This window comes from Gymnoscopelus braueri, assembly GCF_963280865.1.
Source record: "Gymnoscopelus braueri genome assembly, chromosome: 5".
In the NCBI taxonomy this organism is placed as follows: domain Eukaryota; kingdom Metazoa; phylum Chordata; class Actinopteri; order Myctophiformes; family Myctophidae; genus Gymnoscopelus; species Gymnoscopelus braueri.
In genome coordinates, this window is record NC_137606.1 from 14,582,756 (window position 1) to 14,600,912 (window position 18,157).

The 18,157-nt window shown below is 42.3% G+C and overlaps 1 protein-coding gene across 2 annotated transcripts in view; it reads right to left on the reverse strand.

Annotated features, from left to right (window-relative positions):
- Positions 1 to 225: 225 nt before the first annotated feature.
- The window catches only part of tyw1 (tRNA-yW synthesizing protein 1 homolog), a 93,956-nt gene continuing 76,024 nt past the window's right edge, over positions 226 to 18,157 (reverse strand). For both annotated transcript variants that reach the window (XM_080427858.1, XM_080427857.1), the window contains 2 exons: positions 11,249 to 11,416; positions 226 to 1,086 (listed from right to left, as the gene is read on the reverse strand). In XM_080427858.1, the coding sequence (XP_080283984.1) occupies positions 865 to 1,086; positions 11,249 to 11,416 (390 nt within the window). In that variant the 3' untranslated portion in view covers positions 226 to 864. The remainder of the gene's footprint in view (positions 1,087 to 11,248; positions 11,417 to 18,157) is intronic.

Sequence of the window (18,157 nt, forward strand, 5' to 3'; positions counted from 1 at the left end):
GTTAAAGTGTCAGAGAAAGGAAATGTGTTTTGTGTCGCTCCCAGGCACTACTTAACCCATTAAGACCTGGAACTGTGTCATTTTTAGATTTGAGCTAAAAAGCATTATTTTACACTTTGAGCTATTCAAAAATAGCAGATCTACAAGCTCATAGCGCGGCACCGAGTGCCGCGCTACGAGCTTGTAGATCTGCTATTTTTGAAAAATTGTGAAAATGTGTGCAAATCTTTGAATATATATATTTTTAAAGCGAACATTTTTAACTAAAATCTTTGCTTCCGGGGGTCCCTGGAACAACATATTTTGATGGGGGTCCGCGGCCAAATACATATAATTTTGGGGGTCCTTGACATGAACAAGATTGAGCACCACTGATATAGAAACATAAGTTTTTCAGAAAACTGTTGAGATTTAGGAGACATGTAGAATCGGCTTCAGGTCTCAATGGGTTAAACAGCATAATCCTTCCTAAATGCCTCCATTCTGGGCAATAAAAGGCAAAGCCATTGACATTTATAATAGTGATCAGAAAGGAGAGGAAATATTCAAGATACAAGTTCCTAAAAGTAGGGAGAGGAACATTTAAAGGAACAGTGAGGTGGAATGACTGAGGAATCAGAGGTCGAGCCAATAAATCAAAGCTGCAGAGCGAAGATCAGATATGAGATAAAAGTTCAAGTTCATAGTGGAATGTAGGAATGCCCTGAGAAACAGCGCAGATAGACAAAAAAAATAATCACAAATGCGAAGTTTGTGTGAAACTCGGCGAGCATACAAATCAAATCAAACTCCTCTTTCCATGTCTTTCTCTCACTGGAGCAAAATGTACTCAAGTAGTCATTTCATTATGTGCAACTCCAACTCTCAGCATCCAGAGATGTTTTTGGACTTGTTGCGTCGCTGGAAGCGTGTGTCAGAAGGATCGAAGCCTTGCTCATGGCCTCCAAACAGAGCCCAGGTGGGTGTCTTGGCTATGTAGTCCAAGGCAGAGAAGCTCTGCTGACCCCCATTCTGCTCATGGGCCTCCACCAGCTCCTGGAAACGTTCGTAGTCGATCCACGTCCACCACTCGCCCTCCACTTTGAACTGGACACACAGCAGACAAAAACAAACAGAGAACATAGAAAACTGTGGCATGTGCATAATGTACAATGACATTGGTGCAGGGTCTACATGCACAACAACAATATCTGGCTTTTGCATATTTTCATAAAGGGAAATAAATGGAAAAAGATATGGGTTCTACAAAACCCAGACATTACATACTGCTTTAGCCCAAAGCAACTCAAAGCAATCACAGAAAATGCACTCTGGACAAAAATGCCATTATCGTCTCGCTCCCTAGCGACCGGAGCTCGCATGGCGAGACTAACCAACCCTACAAGACGTCTGTGTCGGTGGCAGGTCAAATACCGCGGTAAGGTTTTTTTTAACCAATCACGTCGCTTATACAAGGTCACGGGAGGGGTTGGCCTTAGCGATACAGAAAAGGCGATAGCTCTTGTTTGTCCAATTACAGACGTTCTGTTGGATATCATGACACAACTGAGGGTATGGGAATTTAGATTTAAAACAGCCATTAGATGATTTTTATCTCTCCGAGTCATTCAAGGAATTGGTACTGTACCCGCTACTCTGCTAATGAACCCTGAGGGGACCAAAAAAATTATACTGAGGCCTATTGGGAGTTAATGTATCTAGTAACGAGGAGGGAAGCAATTTGCTCAGCCGGCATCTCAACAAATGCAACAGAACGTGTAGAGAAGTATTTCAGTCTCTAAGCAACAAAGTGAAACCACACTGTATGGAACAAGACAACCTGTGGTTTTGGCTGTCTTGAGTTTTTGAAAAATGTGACGCTGCACTTTGGATTAAAAGACGAAAATCGAAAACATGACGTGCCTTGATGTAGTAATAACAATAATGTAATGATTATTATTATAATTATTATTATAATTAATAATGATTTAGTCGTGTTTAGTTTGGTGGTTATTCTTCCCTGTACATGTGCACATACGTGAAATGTGTCCTCTGCATTTAACCCATCCAGTGGGGAAGTGCCATAAATACGACACCTGGGGAGCAGTGAGGCATTAATGTCTTGCTAAGGGACACTTCACCATAGACTGTGAGCCAGGGGGCGAACCTGCAACCGTCTGATTACCAGACGGCCTCTCTACCCACTCAGCTACAGCTGCCTGATGTGTGCCAGATGCCAGTGCATCTGCATGTACAGTACAGTACAGTACATACTGTACAGCCTAAACAGAAATATACTGTACTTTTGAGGATGTTTGATAGATTTCCTACTAACTACATCTATACCCTACCCTTAAACTACTCAAAAGCCTTACCACTACAGGCAAAACTAGAAAATGTGCTCCTCCGCCAGGTCAGGTAGGTAATTATGGCCTCCTGGTGGCGCTATAATAGACCAATGTGAAAAGGGTGCCCTTTCTTCTTAGGCCTTTCACGGCAATCTGACACTGCATTCATGATTTTGTTCCAAAGGATGGCATTTCTTCCTCGGCCTAGTGGGAATGTGCGTGCAAAGTTTCATGGAAATCGCATTCGTGATTTGAGGCATTTTGTTCAAAACGAACCAATCCTGCAAACTTTGGAAGCCAATGTTAGCCAATCAGAATGGAATATGGAAAATCGGACAGATCCGTGTTGATCACATGACTATAGAGATACTGTGTACCGATTTGCGTGATGTTTAGACCAATTCTGTAGGAGTGAGGATAGCCAAAAAGGCAGCAAGACAGACGCACACACACACACACACACACACACACACACACACACACACACACACACACACACACACACAAGAGCCGTCTGGGAGAAATGCGGGGCCCTGTGCGAAACGCGCGAGTGCGCACCCCCATCCTCGCGCGCGTTTTTTTGGCGGTTTTGGGCGGATATTTCCGAGTTTTTGGTGGTTATTTGCGGTTATTTCTTTTTATAACTCTTAATAAATGTGATTCTGTTTTTTTTGTTTTTTTGCGGGGCTCCCCCAAGTGTGGGGCCCTGTGCGGCCGCACCGTTCGCACTACCCTTCCTGCGGCCCTGACACACACACACACACACACACACACACACACACACACACACACACACACACACACACACACACACACACACACACACACACACACACACACACACACACACACACACACACACACACACACACACACACACACACACACACACACACACACACACACACACACACACTCTAGATTGTCAGAGAAAAGGCAGGGCTGCTATGGAGCTCTGTCTGGGGAGCTGGTCACCTAATCCTGTTGTTTTAATTACTACGGTACTGTACTGTCACCTGAGAGCTGGCGGGAGGGTGAAACAAGTATAAGACAATATGGGGATGAAGAGGAAGACAGAGACGAGAGAGAGAAGGGTGGTGGAGTTGAAAGGGGGGTGTATATAAGAGAGAGAGAAATAGCAATATGTGGGGTGAGAGATTGAGAGAGAAACAAAGTATCTTGGACAGTAGGTGAACATGGGCTAGAACGATGATGATGATGGTGGTATGGGGAATCCCTAACTTACACATACTGTAACATTGTATATAGTATACAGTATATAGTTTAATATTTTTTATTTAAATGTTGTATTATTATTTATTTATTCTAGAAGTGCCAATGTACCCCTTTTTTTACTCAATTTAATCATTAGGCCAATGAATTACTCCCACTGCTTGCCACTACTGTTGTACCCTACTGCCAGTGAGGAACCCCCAACGGGAGGACGTAGTACCTCCGTCCTACTCCTCCCGTTTAAAAATCTCCCACTGACTGTTGCCGCCCCACCCCGTAGGAGTATGTGCAGTGACAAAGAATGCCCACCCACCCGGCTTCCTTCCCCGCGAACGCAGCCAAAAATGTTTGCATAGGCGCTCAGCAAACCGGATGCATCGCGGTGGATTTGAACCCCCAGACAGGTACTTTACCCCTGTGCCACCCGAGCGCTCATATTGTAGCACTGCATATCCCAAGAATCAAGAGAGATAGGGGGGGTGGGGGAGTTGAAAGGGGTGCGTGTGTTTTCTCTTGAATGCATGGCCTGGCTGTGATGTCTTTTAAAGGATTACATCAAGCGGTGACTTCATCCAGCTGGAAGATCTAAAGACTGCAAAGTTGTCATACAGGCTGCTACGAACAAAACAAAAACCCATTAATGTGTAGACGCACACGCACACACACACACACACACACACACACACACACACACACACACACACACACCAATTACAACGCAATGCCATTCTCTTTTCTCTGAGCTGCCTCCAACACTGTTACGCCGTTATATAACAGAGAATGAAACCTGGAGGACTGGCTTCCTGCTGGGAAGTTGCACACTGCACTTCTGGCAAACATGAGAGGTGGCTCTCAGAAGGCCCCCCACACATGGGCTTCCCGGGTTACTGACTGGAGGATAGAAGAAATTGGTGCTGCTTCCAAAAACATTAACACTGACACAGCACTGGGTGGACATCCAAGTGTGAGTGTGAGAATGGTAGATGTCTCTCTGTTTTAAGATCACCAATTTATGGACATAGTATATTTAAGATAATTTGGCAGCAAGTGTTTTGCATTTTGCAGGATCTTTGACAGTGTGAGTTGTAAAATGTTCTATATTTGTTCTTATGGGCACAGAGCCTGAACAACAGTGGGCAGAGTCTGTCAACACTATGATTCAGCAGCAGACACATTTGTTCTTACTTTAAAATGTGCTGTAAGTGATATTTTTTGGTTATAACAAAAAGTATATTGTTAAAAAGTTAAAGCTCTATATTCTGACAGTAATCTAGAGTGTTTGTTCAATAACATGGGTCTCCCCGTCTCTCCAGCTCTTTAGTTAACAGAAAATACATTTTCAGGTGATTACACATTTAATTCAATGTACTTATTGGGACTATGGATGGAAATACGGACGGAAACGTGGCATGTTTACATGCCATCATGTTCAATTGATTCACTTCTTGTACATGTATGTATTGAATGTTCATTTGACTTTGACATCTTTATTGTTAACAAAAACATATGTAAAATACATACATTGTCACACCATTATAAGAAGATAACACAAAAAAGCCAGCGGCTTATTTCCATCGCGGTCCTTTCATATGTATGTGCAAATTATGTTGTATTGCATGATGTGATGTGTACAGTATGAGTGTAATTAACGTGCACTGTCCCGTAAATAAACAAATAGTAAAGTAAAGTATTGGATTAAATTGGTATCCTGACCAGAAATGGGGAGACCCGTTATTGAACAAACACTGTAGCAATGATTGATATGGGAATATAGAGCTATTTAACAATCAGTTTAACAAAACATATCCCTAACGGCACATTTAACCCATTAAAACCGGGAACGCATCTGTTGTAACCACTTGAACCATTATGTTATACTTTGGCTATTCAAAAATAGCAGATCTACAAGCTCATAGTGCGGCACCGAGTGCAGCGCTATGAGCTTGTAGATCTGCTATTTATTTTTTTTTATCATGAAAATTGGTGCAAATCTTTGAATATATATATTTTTTTAACTCAAAGTCACGAACGTAACATGTCCATATAGACCAATTATTTGTTAACCGACATTGAGACTGGACGCACAGGTGATTGTTTCATGCAATCAATTCCCAACATATTGTTTTGGGGTTTTGCTGGTTTCAGTTCATTCAACCTCCTCTTGTGTGTTAGCTAGTGAGGCGCGTCCTAGCGAGACATGACAGAATGGGTTTCATTTGGTGCCGGCCTGCGCACGCATACTGGTTCTTATCAGTGTGACGTTGTCTGTTAAGGGGTCGATATGGAGACCACTGTAAACTAGATTTAAAGGCTGCATAGTGGCCTGAAAATCTAGCATAATAAATTGCCCAAAATAGGGATGCCAGGGTTAGTGTTTTCAGTGTAAGTACTTCATCTCAGGGTTGTTAATCTGCAGCTATTAGCTAACATGTATCTTGACCCAGCTTTAGGGAAGCAAGTAGCAATACTGCAGTGTCTATGAGAGAGAGAGAGAGAAAGAGAGAGAGAGAGAGAGAAAGGTTTAAGTGTAAATCTGATAGAACGTGGCTGTGAGAGATAGTGAGAAGTGGAAGGAGAGAGTGTGAGTTAAAGTTGTTGCCTGTGTGTGTGTGTGTGTGTGTGTGTGTGTGTGTGTGTGTGTGTGTGTGTGTGTGTGTGTGTGTGTGTGTGTGTGTGTGTGTGTGTGCGTGTCAGCAGTAGATGGCGAGACATAAATGAATGAAGGTGTCTAAAGTGGTGAGAAGAAAGACAATGATGAAGAGAGAACGAAAGAGGAAGGAGGCGTAAATCAATGCAGTGAAATGTTGACTTTGGCCTTGGAATTAAAGGAACAACTGGCTCTTTAACACCTGTGGTGGGGACGTGTGTGTATGTATATAATAATCTGTCGTCAAAATGTCTTCATAAAACAAACAAAATATGTTGTTCGGTCTACCAGAGACACGAGGAATCAAGCTTGAAATGAGATCACTGGTCCCACTTTGTGGAGGTTTGTAGAGGTTTACCATCATTCGAATGTCCCATCCCAAATACAGTTCAGTGTGTTGACAGTGATATATTAAAGAGAATTACAGTACCCTTAAAGAAGCACTTCACCCATATCTTCATATAATTGGTCCTCACTAATGCTCTTTATAGGATGGCACAATTTCTGTCAATTCACTCTGCATCTCATTGGTGGGCTGTGAACAGTTCAGAAACCTGTCTACCAATGATATCAACGATGGGGATTCCAAGCTGATAGAAACTACAGCCTTTCTCTTCCTGTAAAGTTAGCGTGCTGAAATAATACAAATACATTTTTAAAAAAAGTTTTAAATTGAGGAGGACCAATTATATGAATGGTATGTTGAAAATGGGTAAAGTGGTCCCTTAAGCATAATCTTACATAGCGTAGGCAAGCCTCTTGCCATAATAATAGGAAATGTGCCCTACTTCCCATCATAATAAACCCCAATTTACTCTTGCGCATTACATTATTTCCAGCCTTCACCATGGTAACGGATAGACTGGGTAAGGCAACCATTAATCTCTTTGCTTTAACAGGTTGCACAATTAGGCTGGTCTGGATAGATATGTAACGATTAAGAGGTGAATCCAGACCCGTTGCTTACCCTAATATAGGCCAATATGCTGCATCTGAAAGGTGTTCTACTGTAGCTGTCAAATGACAGAGAGTAGCGGGGAGGTTGAGTTGTGGGAGCGTGCTAAGGGGATATTGTGTGTCCTGTTCCAAAGGTGGGCAAAGATTTTAAAAAGCTGCTTTAAGAAGAAAAAAAAACGAGGGGTAAAAATAGTCATAGTAATCTAGCAATAGACAATTGAGAGAACTTTGAGGAGGCCTCCACGACCCATATGACTCACCTCTAGAAAGACTCAATTAAGCCTGATTTATACTTCTTGGTACAATAGTGTTGCATACCGAAAATAGACGATCTACAAGCTCACAACGTGTCACAACGCGTCACATCACCATGTGTCACGAGGCGCACTGTGAGCTTATAGATCAGCTATTCACAGCTTGCAACAGCATCATTCAAATCCTTTCAACAGATCTTTTCCTCCTTTTCCCTCTCTCTCTCTCCTATTAGGCAGTGTGAATTCCAAGGGGGAACATAGACTTAATGCTCAGTTAATTACCTCATCACACACATCGAGAGAAAGCACAGATAGATAACCACGAGGAGGGGGATTCAATTAGGCAAAAGAAGTGAGAGCTCTGACCCCGGTATTAAAATGTACGTTTACTGGGGCTTGATCCAATTATTCTCCTATTGTCAGAGGCCGACAAGACAATGATTCTAATCAATCAAATCAATCAATCAATGAATTAATAATGATCAATATTAGTTAATTATTGACAGCCATTTGGTTTTGCTTTGCTGAATGATTCTGGGGGTTGGAGGGTGGAGGAGCCAGTGCCAGAGGAAGCTTCACCCTGGGTGGGGTATAAATGGTAAAATGGTGCATTTATATAGCGCTTTTATCCAAAGCGCTTTTATATAGATTGTGCAAGGCACCAACCTGCTCATCGGGAGCAATTAGGGGTTCAGCGTCTTGCTCAAGGACACTTCAACACCAACTCTGGGGGAGCCCGGGATCGAACTGGGAACCTCACGGTTTCCATCCGGCCACTCTACCCCTGAGCCACTGCTGCCCCATATATACCATCAGTGGTAATAATAATGAAGGATGACATCATGAAAAACATATTTTTGGTGTTGTTGTTTGTAAAACTACTCAGTAGAAATTCATGGATATATAGCGCATTCCATATTAGTGCCACTCCTTCAAGGGGATGTTGGGCTCAGGCTAGGACTTCATACGGAAATCTACATGTTAATGATTGTTTATCTAGCTTCATGCATACTGTTTAGTACTCTTTATTATTATTTTTTTGTTCCTAGACTCTTTATTTTTATCGTGTATTGATGGCCTCTCATTGCTACATTCTACTCAATGGCCAATTCTGGGTTCTCCGTCACATTTATATATTTACAATTTGAGTTATGACTAGCAATGCAGGCCAAATCAATCAACGGTATCCCAGTCACAATGACATTACTTGTGTGATTTGTTCTTGTTAACTGCTAGAGAGAAGTGTGTGGTATTCAATTTGTTTTGTACTCAGTCAGGAGCAGATGACTGAGTGACAGTAAACCACATCTTGTATAAGGCTGCACACGCACACACCCTTACTGTATACAGTAGTATAGGGATCGTATGAAAAATAAAAACATAAAAATAAAGTCATTATATATATATAGATAGATAGCTAGATAGAGAGATATATATATATATATATATAGAGAGAGAGAGAGAGAGAGAGAGAGAAAGATTATATATATGCTGTATATATTGTTTGTTTTTCAATATGCGAGCTGACATCCCATGTGAAGTTAAACTTGTGCAAATCAATAATGGGGGAATGGTAGATAGGGGAGAGGTATTGATGCTGTGACTCCCCAGGGGACAGAATACAATGAATCAACGAGGAACACACTGAAGCGGGATCAATACAACATGTGGCTGAGGAAAACATGATAAAATAAAAGTCTCGTAGTTTGATAGCAGGCTATAGAGGATATAAAGTTAAGTAAATTAATAAAGACACACAAAGATGCATGAATGGGATTCTACATACAGAAACAGGAGGTGTAGCTTGTACAGTATTACTATTCAAAATGCAATGAATTGCATTAGAAATTAGAATATCAATTGAGCTTCTAACAAACACTTGTGAACAGTTATTTAATGTATGTAAAGGAATCGGATGAATGAGGTGAAGAAAGATTAACCCTGGTTTTCTCATCAAGTTGTAAATAGAGCGAATAGATTAGGGTTAAATAAGAAAATGTGTGACAGGAATACACAAGAATAAAATAAGAAAACTAGAACAAGTGCTCCTCGTAGCACAAGTCTCCGCCAGGTCAGGTAGGTTATTGTGGCCTCCTGGTGGCGCTATAATAGGCCAATGTGAAAAGGGTGCCATTTCTTCTTAGGCCTTTCACAGCAATCGGACACTGCATTCATGATTAAAGGCATTTTGTCCCAATAATGTGTTTTGCTAAATCAGACCTACTGGTGGTGCTATAACAAGCCAATGTGAAAAGGGGGGCATTTGTTCCTCGACCTAGTGGGAATGTGCGTGCAAAATGTCACGGAAATTGCACACTGCGTTCATGTTTTGAGGCATTTTGTTCAAATTTGACCAATCCTGCAAACTTTGGAAGCCACTGTTAGCCAATTAGGATTTTTGGACAGAATCTGAAGGAATAATATCCTTTTTACATAATATGTCGGCCTCCTGGTGGCGCTGTAAAAAGCAGATGTGAAAAATGCAGGGCAGATGTTTTTCCTTGGCCTTTAGGGAGTGTGCGTGCAAAGTTTCACGCAGATCGGTGCAGTTAAAGTTAAAAACGCAAATCGGCCTGTTATAGCGCCACCATGAGGCTGATTAGAACATTTTCAAGTGGCATTTCTTCCTCAGCCTAGTGGGAAAGTGTGAGTGCGAGTGTGAGTGCGTTCATGATTTGAGGCATTTTGTTCAAAACGGACCAATCTTGCAAACTTTGCGAGCCAACCTTAGCCAAGCAGGATGGAATATGGAAAATTGGACAGATCCGTGTTGATCACATGACTATAGAGATACTGTGTACCGATTTGTGTGATGTTTGGATAAAATCTGTAGGAGTAATGTAAAAAAAATGGGTTTTGCACAAATCGGCCTCCTGGTGGCGCTATGACAGGCCCATGTGAAAAATGTGGGGCAGAGGTTCTGAATTGGCATCCAGGGAGTGTGCGTGCACAGTTTCGCAGCGACCAGGCCAACGGTACCGGAGATTAGTTGCTAACGGATGGACAGGACACACGTACGGACGGACAGACACACGGACGGACACACGGACACACGGACGGACGGACGGACGGACGGACGGACAGGGGGCAAAACATACTCTCTCTGGCGGAGACAATTAAGAGAAAAGGGGAAAAACGAAATATACAGTATGTTTGTCTATTGTGTGTATTTTATTATTATTGGCCAATGTTGCAGCTGAGAAGTAAAATCCTGACAGGCAGACTTGGGCGTTAGGGTTATGTATTTGTTCATACCGTGGATACACCCACAGTGACAGCTGAACCAAGCTACTTTGTTCACTCCAGCTCTCAACATTGCAGATTGTTGATCTGTGCCCTCGCTCGTGTGCGTGCTCTTCTCGCACATGCCGTTTGATGACAATGAAACAACGCGCACACATCCAAAGCATCAGTTTTTCACGCTCCGTTGTCTAGTTGCACTTGCATGCTTCATTGTAGCTTTGTTCCTTTGTGGCAGATAAACTCCAGACTCACATTAGCCGTGAATCTTACCAAACCATTTTGGGGCATGTTTGACATGTGTTCTTTTGGCAGCGAGGTAAGTTGCTGTTTCATTTCAGCATGTTGGCACTTTAGCTTGCACTGATTTTAGATGTGCTGATTGGTCAGCCCTACAGTACAGCTGATAGCAATTATTTGCCCCGGGGCGGAAAAATATAAGATTTTATAAGATTCGTCCTCTTACCCCAACCATGGAAAATAAAGGCTAGGTACTGTATGTGATAATAAATAAATGAGCATCAATTTTTTATTCAATCATCGATCATTTCTGCACTCTATGGATGGTCAATGGGAAGCAAGTGTTTTACCTTTGTGTGCGCGATGAGCAGGCAGTTGGAATGCTCGTGTTCACAGGCGATCTCATACTGAGGCAGCATGTCAGCCAGCTGCTGGACAAAGGTGACCACTTCCTGGTGCCAGGGGACGTTGGCCATGGTCAGACTGCTGGCAGAGCTCTCGCCGCAGTACGTCACTCCCTGGGGTGGACAGAGACAAAATCATTGCCAAATAACCCCCACTGTTGACCTGCAGAGGGTACTATAGGGCCAATCACATGCTTCTTCCGAAAACACTTTGAGACGCAAGGCTCTTCACCTGACAGGAAGAAGTTTTACCAGGAGAGCGCAGAGTTTCAATCTTTCTCCCAGTTCCCCTGTGCCCTCGACCAACCAATAAGACTTGTTAATAAAATGGACACAATCCCCTGCCGCCTTCGGGAATTGAACCTACAGAAAGGCCTCCGCAGTGGTGGGAAAGTGTTGTACATCTACACTGCCTATGGCAGTGGTTCTCAAACTTGTTCGTGCCAAGGACGCCCAAATTGACACTTATTAGCCCACGGACCCCCATTTAAAAAGATAAGCCAGGGACCCCCATAATAGAAGATTGTTACGGCTCTCTAGCAGTGATTCTCAACCATTTGAATTTCAAAGACCCCCAGTTTGACATGCATTAGGCTACGGACCCCCATTTAATGGCATTTATATCTCTGGGACCCCAATTCATATTTTAAAATCAATGTTAATTTAACTCTGAGAGTGTACAAATGGAACCAAATGGACCCGTTAGGGTCCATTTGGTTTCATTTGTACACTCTCAGAGTTAGAGACCCATAAGGGTCCATTTGGTTCCTGTCCATCATTTAGCTGGGGACCCCCTGGAACCCCCTGGACCCCACTTTGAGAACCAATGGCCTATGGCATTACTGCTGTATTAGTAATGCCAGAAGGAGGGGGCACAGAAAGAGAGGATTTATGTCTTGGTATATTTCTTGCAGTACTTTGTTGCAGTATGTATGCAGTTCCTATGAACCACATTCGTCCACGGCTGTGTATCTGTATGCAAAAAGGTAATTTTGTGCCTGTAATCAATGTTGACCAATTTTCCCTCAGTGATGAATAAAGCCCATCTTATGTTATCTTATATGAAAACCTTGCATCTTCCTTTGTAGGAAGTTAAAATCCTTATTTTCAGGAAGTTCACAGGGTTCTGTAGACTTAGAATTGAGAAACGTATTCAGCACACACACATGAAAACCATTCATATACTGCAATGCGGTACAAAGTGCTTTCCTGTGTTCCAATAAATGTGGGATAAATTTACAACCCCCAGGCGATATCAAACATCTAGCCGGCACACCACACAATCTGATCATGGACTCAAATATAAAGGGCGGCATGGGAGCACCATGTTGTTGAGACCGGGCATCTATCAAACTCAGCCTTTTGTCAAAACACGGTCCGTGTTGACTCTGAATAGGGTTTGGAGAATGAAAATAAATTGAATTGAACCCTTACTGCAGAGGTGGGCTGGCAACCATGTCGATCTTGATGGGCTATTGAGTCAATCGTGGATCAATTAGAAAACTCAGACATTCATACCTGGGAAAAAGCTGCACCTGGGAAAACCTATACACAGGATTCACACACATTTAACCACTTTTCCATATTTGATCCCATTACCATGACTTTATTTGAGTCTTAACTGTTCCTCAGACAAAACAATCTAGACGTTAGAGAGATAAAAGTGAAGGTGAAGAAAATCATAATAAATGAGTGGCTGTATGATATAAAAGAAATCCTTCCATTGTCTAAATTTGACAATATTCACAGTCTGAAGCATCTGAATCGCAAAAACCCATCAAACATATACCATCGAAGTTCATTTCAGGCATGGCTAATGCACCCCACAATCTCCCATTTTTGCACATTATCTCCAATCAGTGGATGAGAGAAATGCTGTCAGGGGTGAAAAACCATCTGGCCTTGCCCATGACATCAATCAAAGCAGGGAGAGCTAATGAGAGATAAACAACAGCTCCCCGTGGCAGAGGAAAGCTACTGGGCTGTGGGGATCGTAGCGAAGAGCCGATGACACTGAGTATTAACGTGGGCATTGGCGCTAATAACTCCCAAGGTCTGTGCCTACTAGAGAGAGAAGTGCAGACTGGAGGAGTAATTACAATTTCCAGCATAATATTGAATATGATATTGATAACAACCCGAAGGTACACAGTAAATTCCTGAGTGTTCATTTAACACCTGGTATTTTTACAGTGTAGGACCAAGTCTCTCACACTCAAACACTCCCACAGACACTCGTACATTCTCACAAGCTCAGTCTCATACACACAAGGGCTGAGCGCATTAGTGTTGTTGTAAAGCGGCCAATGTGGCAACTGTTACCACGATTCTCTGATCTTTTGGCCAAGAACATTGTCTGATCCTAACCCAGCTACCACGCAGAGGAAGTGTGCAAGTGTGTATGTGTGACAGAGATGCTCACTGTGAGAATGTCAAAAGTGTTTCACATTGTGCTGAACACATTTTCAATTATCTTAAGTAATTACAATGGAAAGCAACGAAAAGAGAACGACCTTGTTTAGCAGCTTGAACTCATCAGTTGAAACATTCCTCATTTCATCACTTTCCACCAAGGTAGTTTTTCCTCAGCTTAGCATATGTTTTGAATTGTTAATGGAAGCGCCACATATTTACGCTATGCTGGAAATTCTGTGCTGCCCGTTCACGAGTGGCGTTTTTATTTCGGTCAACAAGAGTTGAAAATGTTTCAACTCTTGTGTATGGACAAGAGTGCCGTGCATTTTCAGCTGGGGAAAAACACACTTTGGTGGACATACAGCCTAAATCCACTTGGATCCTTTTCAAGTTTCTGCCTGGCTAAGACTGTGTATTCAACTCAGGTGGTCACAGGATACGGGTGTGGGTCGGGCCAGGCCTGCAGCAAAGCACTGAAAGCAAGCTGCCAGCCAGCGGTCATGTGACCACCAGTGACATTTACCTGAAGGTAGCGCACTCCTGCAAGGAACGACAATAGCCTGTATGAAACCAACAACCAATCCAGTGGGAATGTTCCATAGGATCATGATGATGTAGAATATCATTGCTGTCGGGTAATTTTGTCCCTTTTAGTAGTTGTTGGGATATTTGTAACTGAACGTAGTGTGCATACATTAATTAAGCACTAATTGCATTAATTGCTCAATGTTTTGTGTAAAGCACTTTGAAATGCCTTGTTGTGCTACAGTATACCAATAAACTTGCCTTGCCTAAAAGTTCTCTTCAAGGTGAGTGGCAACTAGTGAAAGTGAAAACTAGAAGTTTTAATTTATAAATGCACTCATTCACCACAACAATTGGTTGAAAATGTTTTTCATACATTAGAAATGTTCTAAATGGAAATTCCAAAATACACGGTCAAATTGATAACACAAAAGTTTGTCTGAGGCTGTGGCAATCAAAAATGATGAAGCGTTAATCCATTTCTTTCAGTGTATAACTGTATAACTGTATATAAAAGCTGTATCCACTAGCTCATCATCTTATTTTCATCATTATTCACCATTAATATTCAGTTGATCGTTGCACGATCGACGGTGTATTTCTGTCGATATCGTTCGTTGGTGGCAGTCAGTTAAACTGTTGCACAAGAGGCTTGATTAACCATGGAAATTGGAGGCAATGCTCAGCGTAGGATTTTACGTTAGTCACATGATGCTATTTTTCTAGGTTTAAACCTACAGACAAAGCAGGTATCCAATAAAGAACATTCCTTACTATGTACCAAGTGGCTTATTTACTGTAGCATGGCGTATAACTTTTCTCGCTACATAAACGCATGTTCGGTCACAGGACTGAGGGAGCAGAGCAGATATGATCGCTCATAGATAACGATACGGGGCAGTGAGCTGGACTGAGGATGTGGCTGTGGCCAGCGCAGGGGGGGGGGGCAGAATTGATGGGGAGCCTTGGTGGTGTTATCAGCCTTGCCTGGAGGCTCGCTGAATAAAGATCAACCATCCCAAGCCTCAGTATAAATCATCAGGAAGGGTGGGAGGAGTAGGAGGAGAGAGAGAGAGAGAGATAGGAGAGGACGGATAAAATGTGTCTGTGTGAAAGACACGCATGTGAGAGAGAGGGGGGGGGTCTAGGGGAGACAGAGAGATCCATTGCTGTTCACAAATATGCCTTGACTGATCTATAATAGAAACCATCAATACCTATCCTCAAGGCTCTCCTCACTGTGTACTATATATACGACAGCTGGTTTGTGTGCCTGACCAAATAATGCCATGATATATTTTATGATGGTGCATTTATGCCCTTGTCTAATCCTTCTTCAGTCTCTCTCTCTCTCTCTAGAATCTATTTCCCACCTGGGTGATCAGTTGCAGGATTGGCGACGATATAAATCAGATACCAGGATCACTGCAAAACAAAGGGACATGTGACAATAAGCTGCATGGGCTGTATTTGTTCATAACCAATAACTCGTGTTGATAGTGAAACCTCTGTTGCAGACAGTGGCATACGCAAACCTATACACATTTGCAGGGAGACTGAAGAATAGTAATACAAACATGCTCGGAGGGATAAGAAACACTTATGAATTTTTAAGGGGAGTGGGCAGACAATTTCTCTTTGTGCATGGGTTTTCTTTATCGAGGACTGAAGGAGAGGCACAAGATGAAAGCTCTGTCAGGATCTCATCCAAGGCCAGCAGTGGTACATTGTGTTTCTGGTGGAGAGCATCTTAAAGCTTGACTTTGCCAATTTTCCCACCACACTCTGGTAGTGAGACATTTTGCAACAGATTTTCTCGGACTATAATCATTTTTGATTGTGTGCTGCTGTCAGCTCAGCTCAAGCTGTTTGCTTTTTTTCTGATACAAATTGTTGTTGTCTTTAACTGTAGAATCAATAAGAGTTCCCTGCTTTTGTCCTACCTTGTCAAAAATATCAATAGCAGAATATAAAGTGTTTATCAATCAATATAATGTAACATGTCTCCATAGCCCAAATTGATCAAATTATTAAATCATTCAATATTTATGCTTTGAGCATATTTTTAACCCCCAGTATGAAAGCGCATACTATACGGTACATTGGCGGTAACTCTCTCACCGTTGAGATGACCACTGAAGTGCTGTAGTTGTGGACAATACACAAAACACACACTGCTGTTTCTTAAGCCTCAAGCCTCTCCTGACGGCCATGAATCATTGATGAGGACCACTTTGAGAACTGCCTTATACTATTCGAACATACTGTTAGCAGCCAGGCCTGAGGCTCGTTAATTGCAGCGCATATGAGGTCCAAGTCAATAACTGCCCAAAGTTAAGCAGCCCAAGGGCTTCAGCAGCCCAGTGAAGGACAACACAGATCAGAATGAAAGGGGAGAGAGAGATTGACTCAAGTGGAGGTCACCCCATGTGAATGAGAGGAGTCACATTATTGAGTTTGGAGAGGACACAAATTAGTCCGAACTGCGAAGCTTGAATTGTTGTTTATTTTGCAGGAGAAAATGAAAGTTACCATTTTCTAAGTTCAATCTCAAACATAGCTTTATTTAGGTAAGATTGGGCTGGGTTTTATTGTGACGCTGCCACGCATTTATAACAATAATGCCGCCAGGATCAAAGTGGGTTTCATAATAGACAATGTTGCACTGCAGCTAAAAATGAGCCAGTGTGCAATTCATTGACAGTTGTGTGTTGGACATACACGCACTGGCCTTTTATCCAAATTCCCCCAGGTTCTGTAGGATTTCCAGTGCACCAAAGGCAAGTCAAGGATCAGCATATTTGTCCATCAGGAGGCCATGCAAGTACACGGGAGGGAATGTCAATTGAGCTAATTTATATAAACATGTCAGCTCTACAATTTGTACAGTACAGCTGTCACAACACCATGTGCGCGCCTGTGGCTGGGTGTACATGTACAGTATGTGTATGCGTGTGCGCACATACTGCATGTACGCATGACTACCTTTGATGGGTATCTCAGATCTAATGCTCCCTTATCCTCCCTTGCTACTATAGCATTCGTTGCGATATAGTTAATTGCCATGTAGCATGGGATCGATATACACTCCTGCCAGAGACCTTTTATATGAGGCAATGGTGGTCTTAAGGGGAAGGCTTAGAGAGGATAGTGTTTTTATTTTCTTTGAAAGCACCTCATAAACCCGAGATCTGCTTATAGCGAAGTAGATGATTATTTTATTAGTTGTAAAACCTTGTAGAACGGGTAATATTAATGCCAGAACAACAGTATGTGTATGAGAGAGGGAGCGAGGGGCTGTGTGTGGGTGTAAAAGAGAGGATTATAACTAGAAAGGGGGCATTCAGTGGGGAGCAATTCTCAGAGGCTCCCCCCAACCGTTGCTCTGTATTGTTGATGCTTCTTGTTTTTTTTCTTTTTGCCTTGAGCTGTTGTATACAACAGTACTTTTTATTTTCCTTACTCTTTACCTGTAACTCTGTAACCTTAACTGCTGTGCCGCCTCCGGGCAACTGAATTTCCCCTGCGGGAAAATAAAGGTATCAATCTACTGTATCTATCCATCCATCTATCTATCTATCTTCCCTCCATCATTATGTCTGTTGTGTTTGGTACATGTGATGCCATTACTTTGGTGTTGTGCGCTTGTATGACAATGCACAGGGCAATGGGGGAAAGGGTACGATAAAGGATATTGATCGTTAATGCCTTGAGTCATTATGTTTGTACAGGGCCAGACTGAGAAGACAAATCAGGGTAGGAATGTAACTGACAGCGGCCCCCATGTCTGTCCAAACTGAAGTAAAAATAATAAAGTAGATAGAGCAGGCGGTCAAAGCATGGCATTCAAATGATCAGTCAGTCTATGGAAGTAATATAAACTTCACAATTTCTAGAAATTGCTATGTGTGGTTG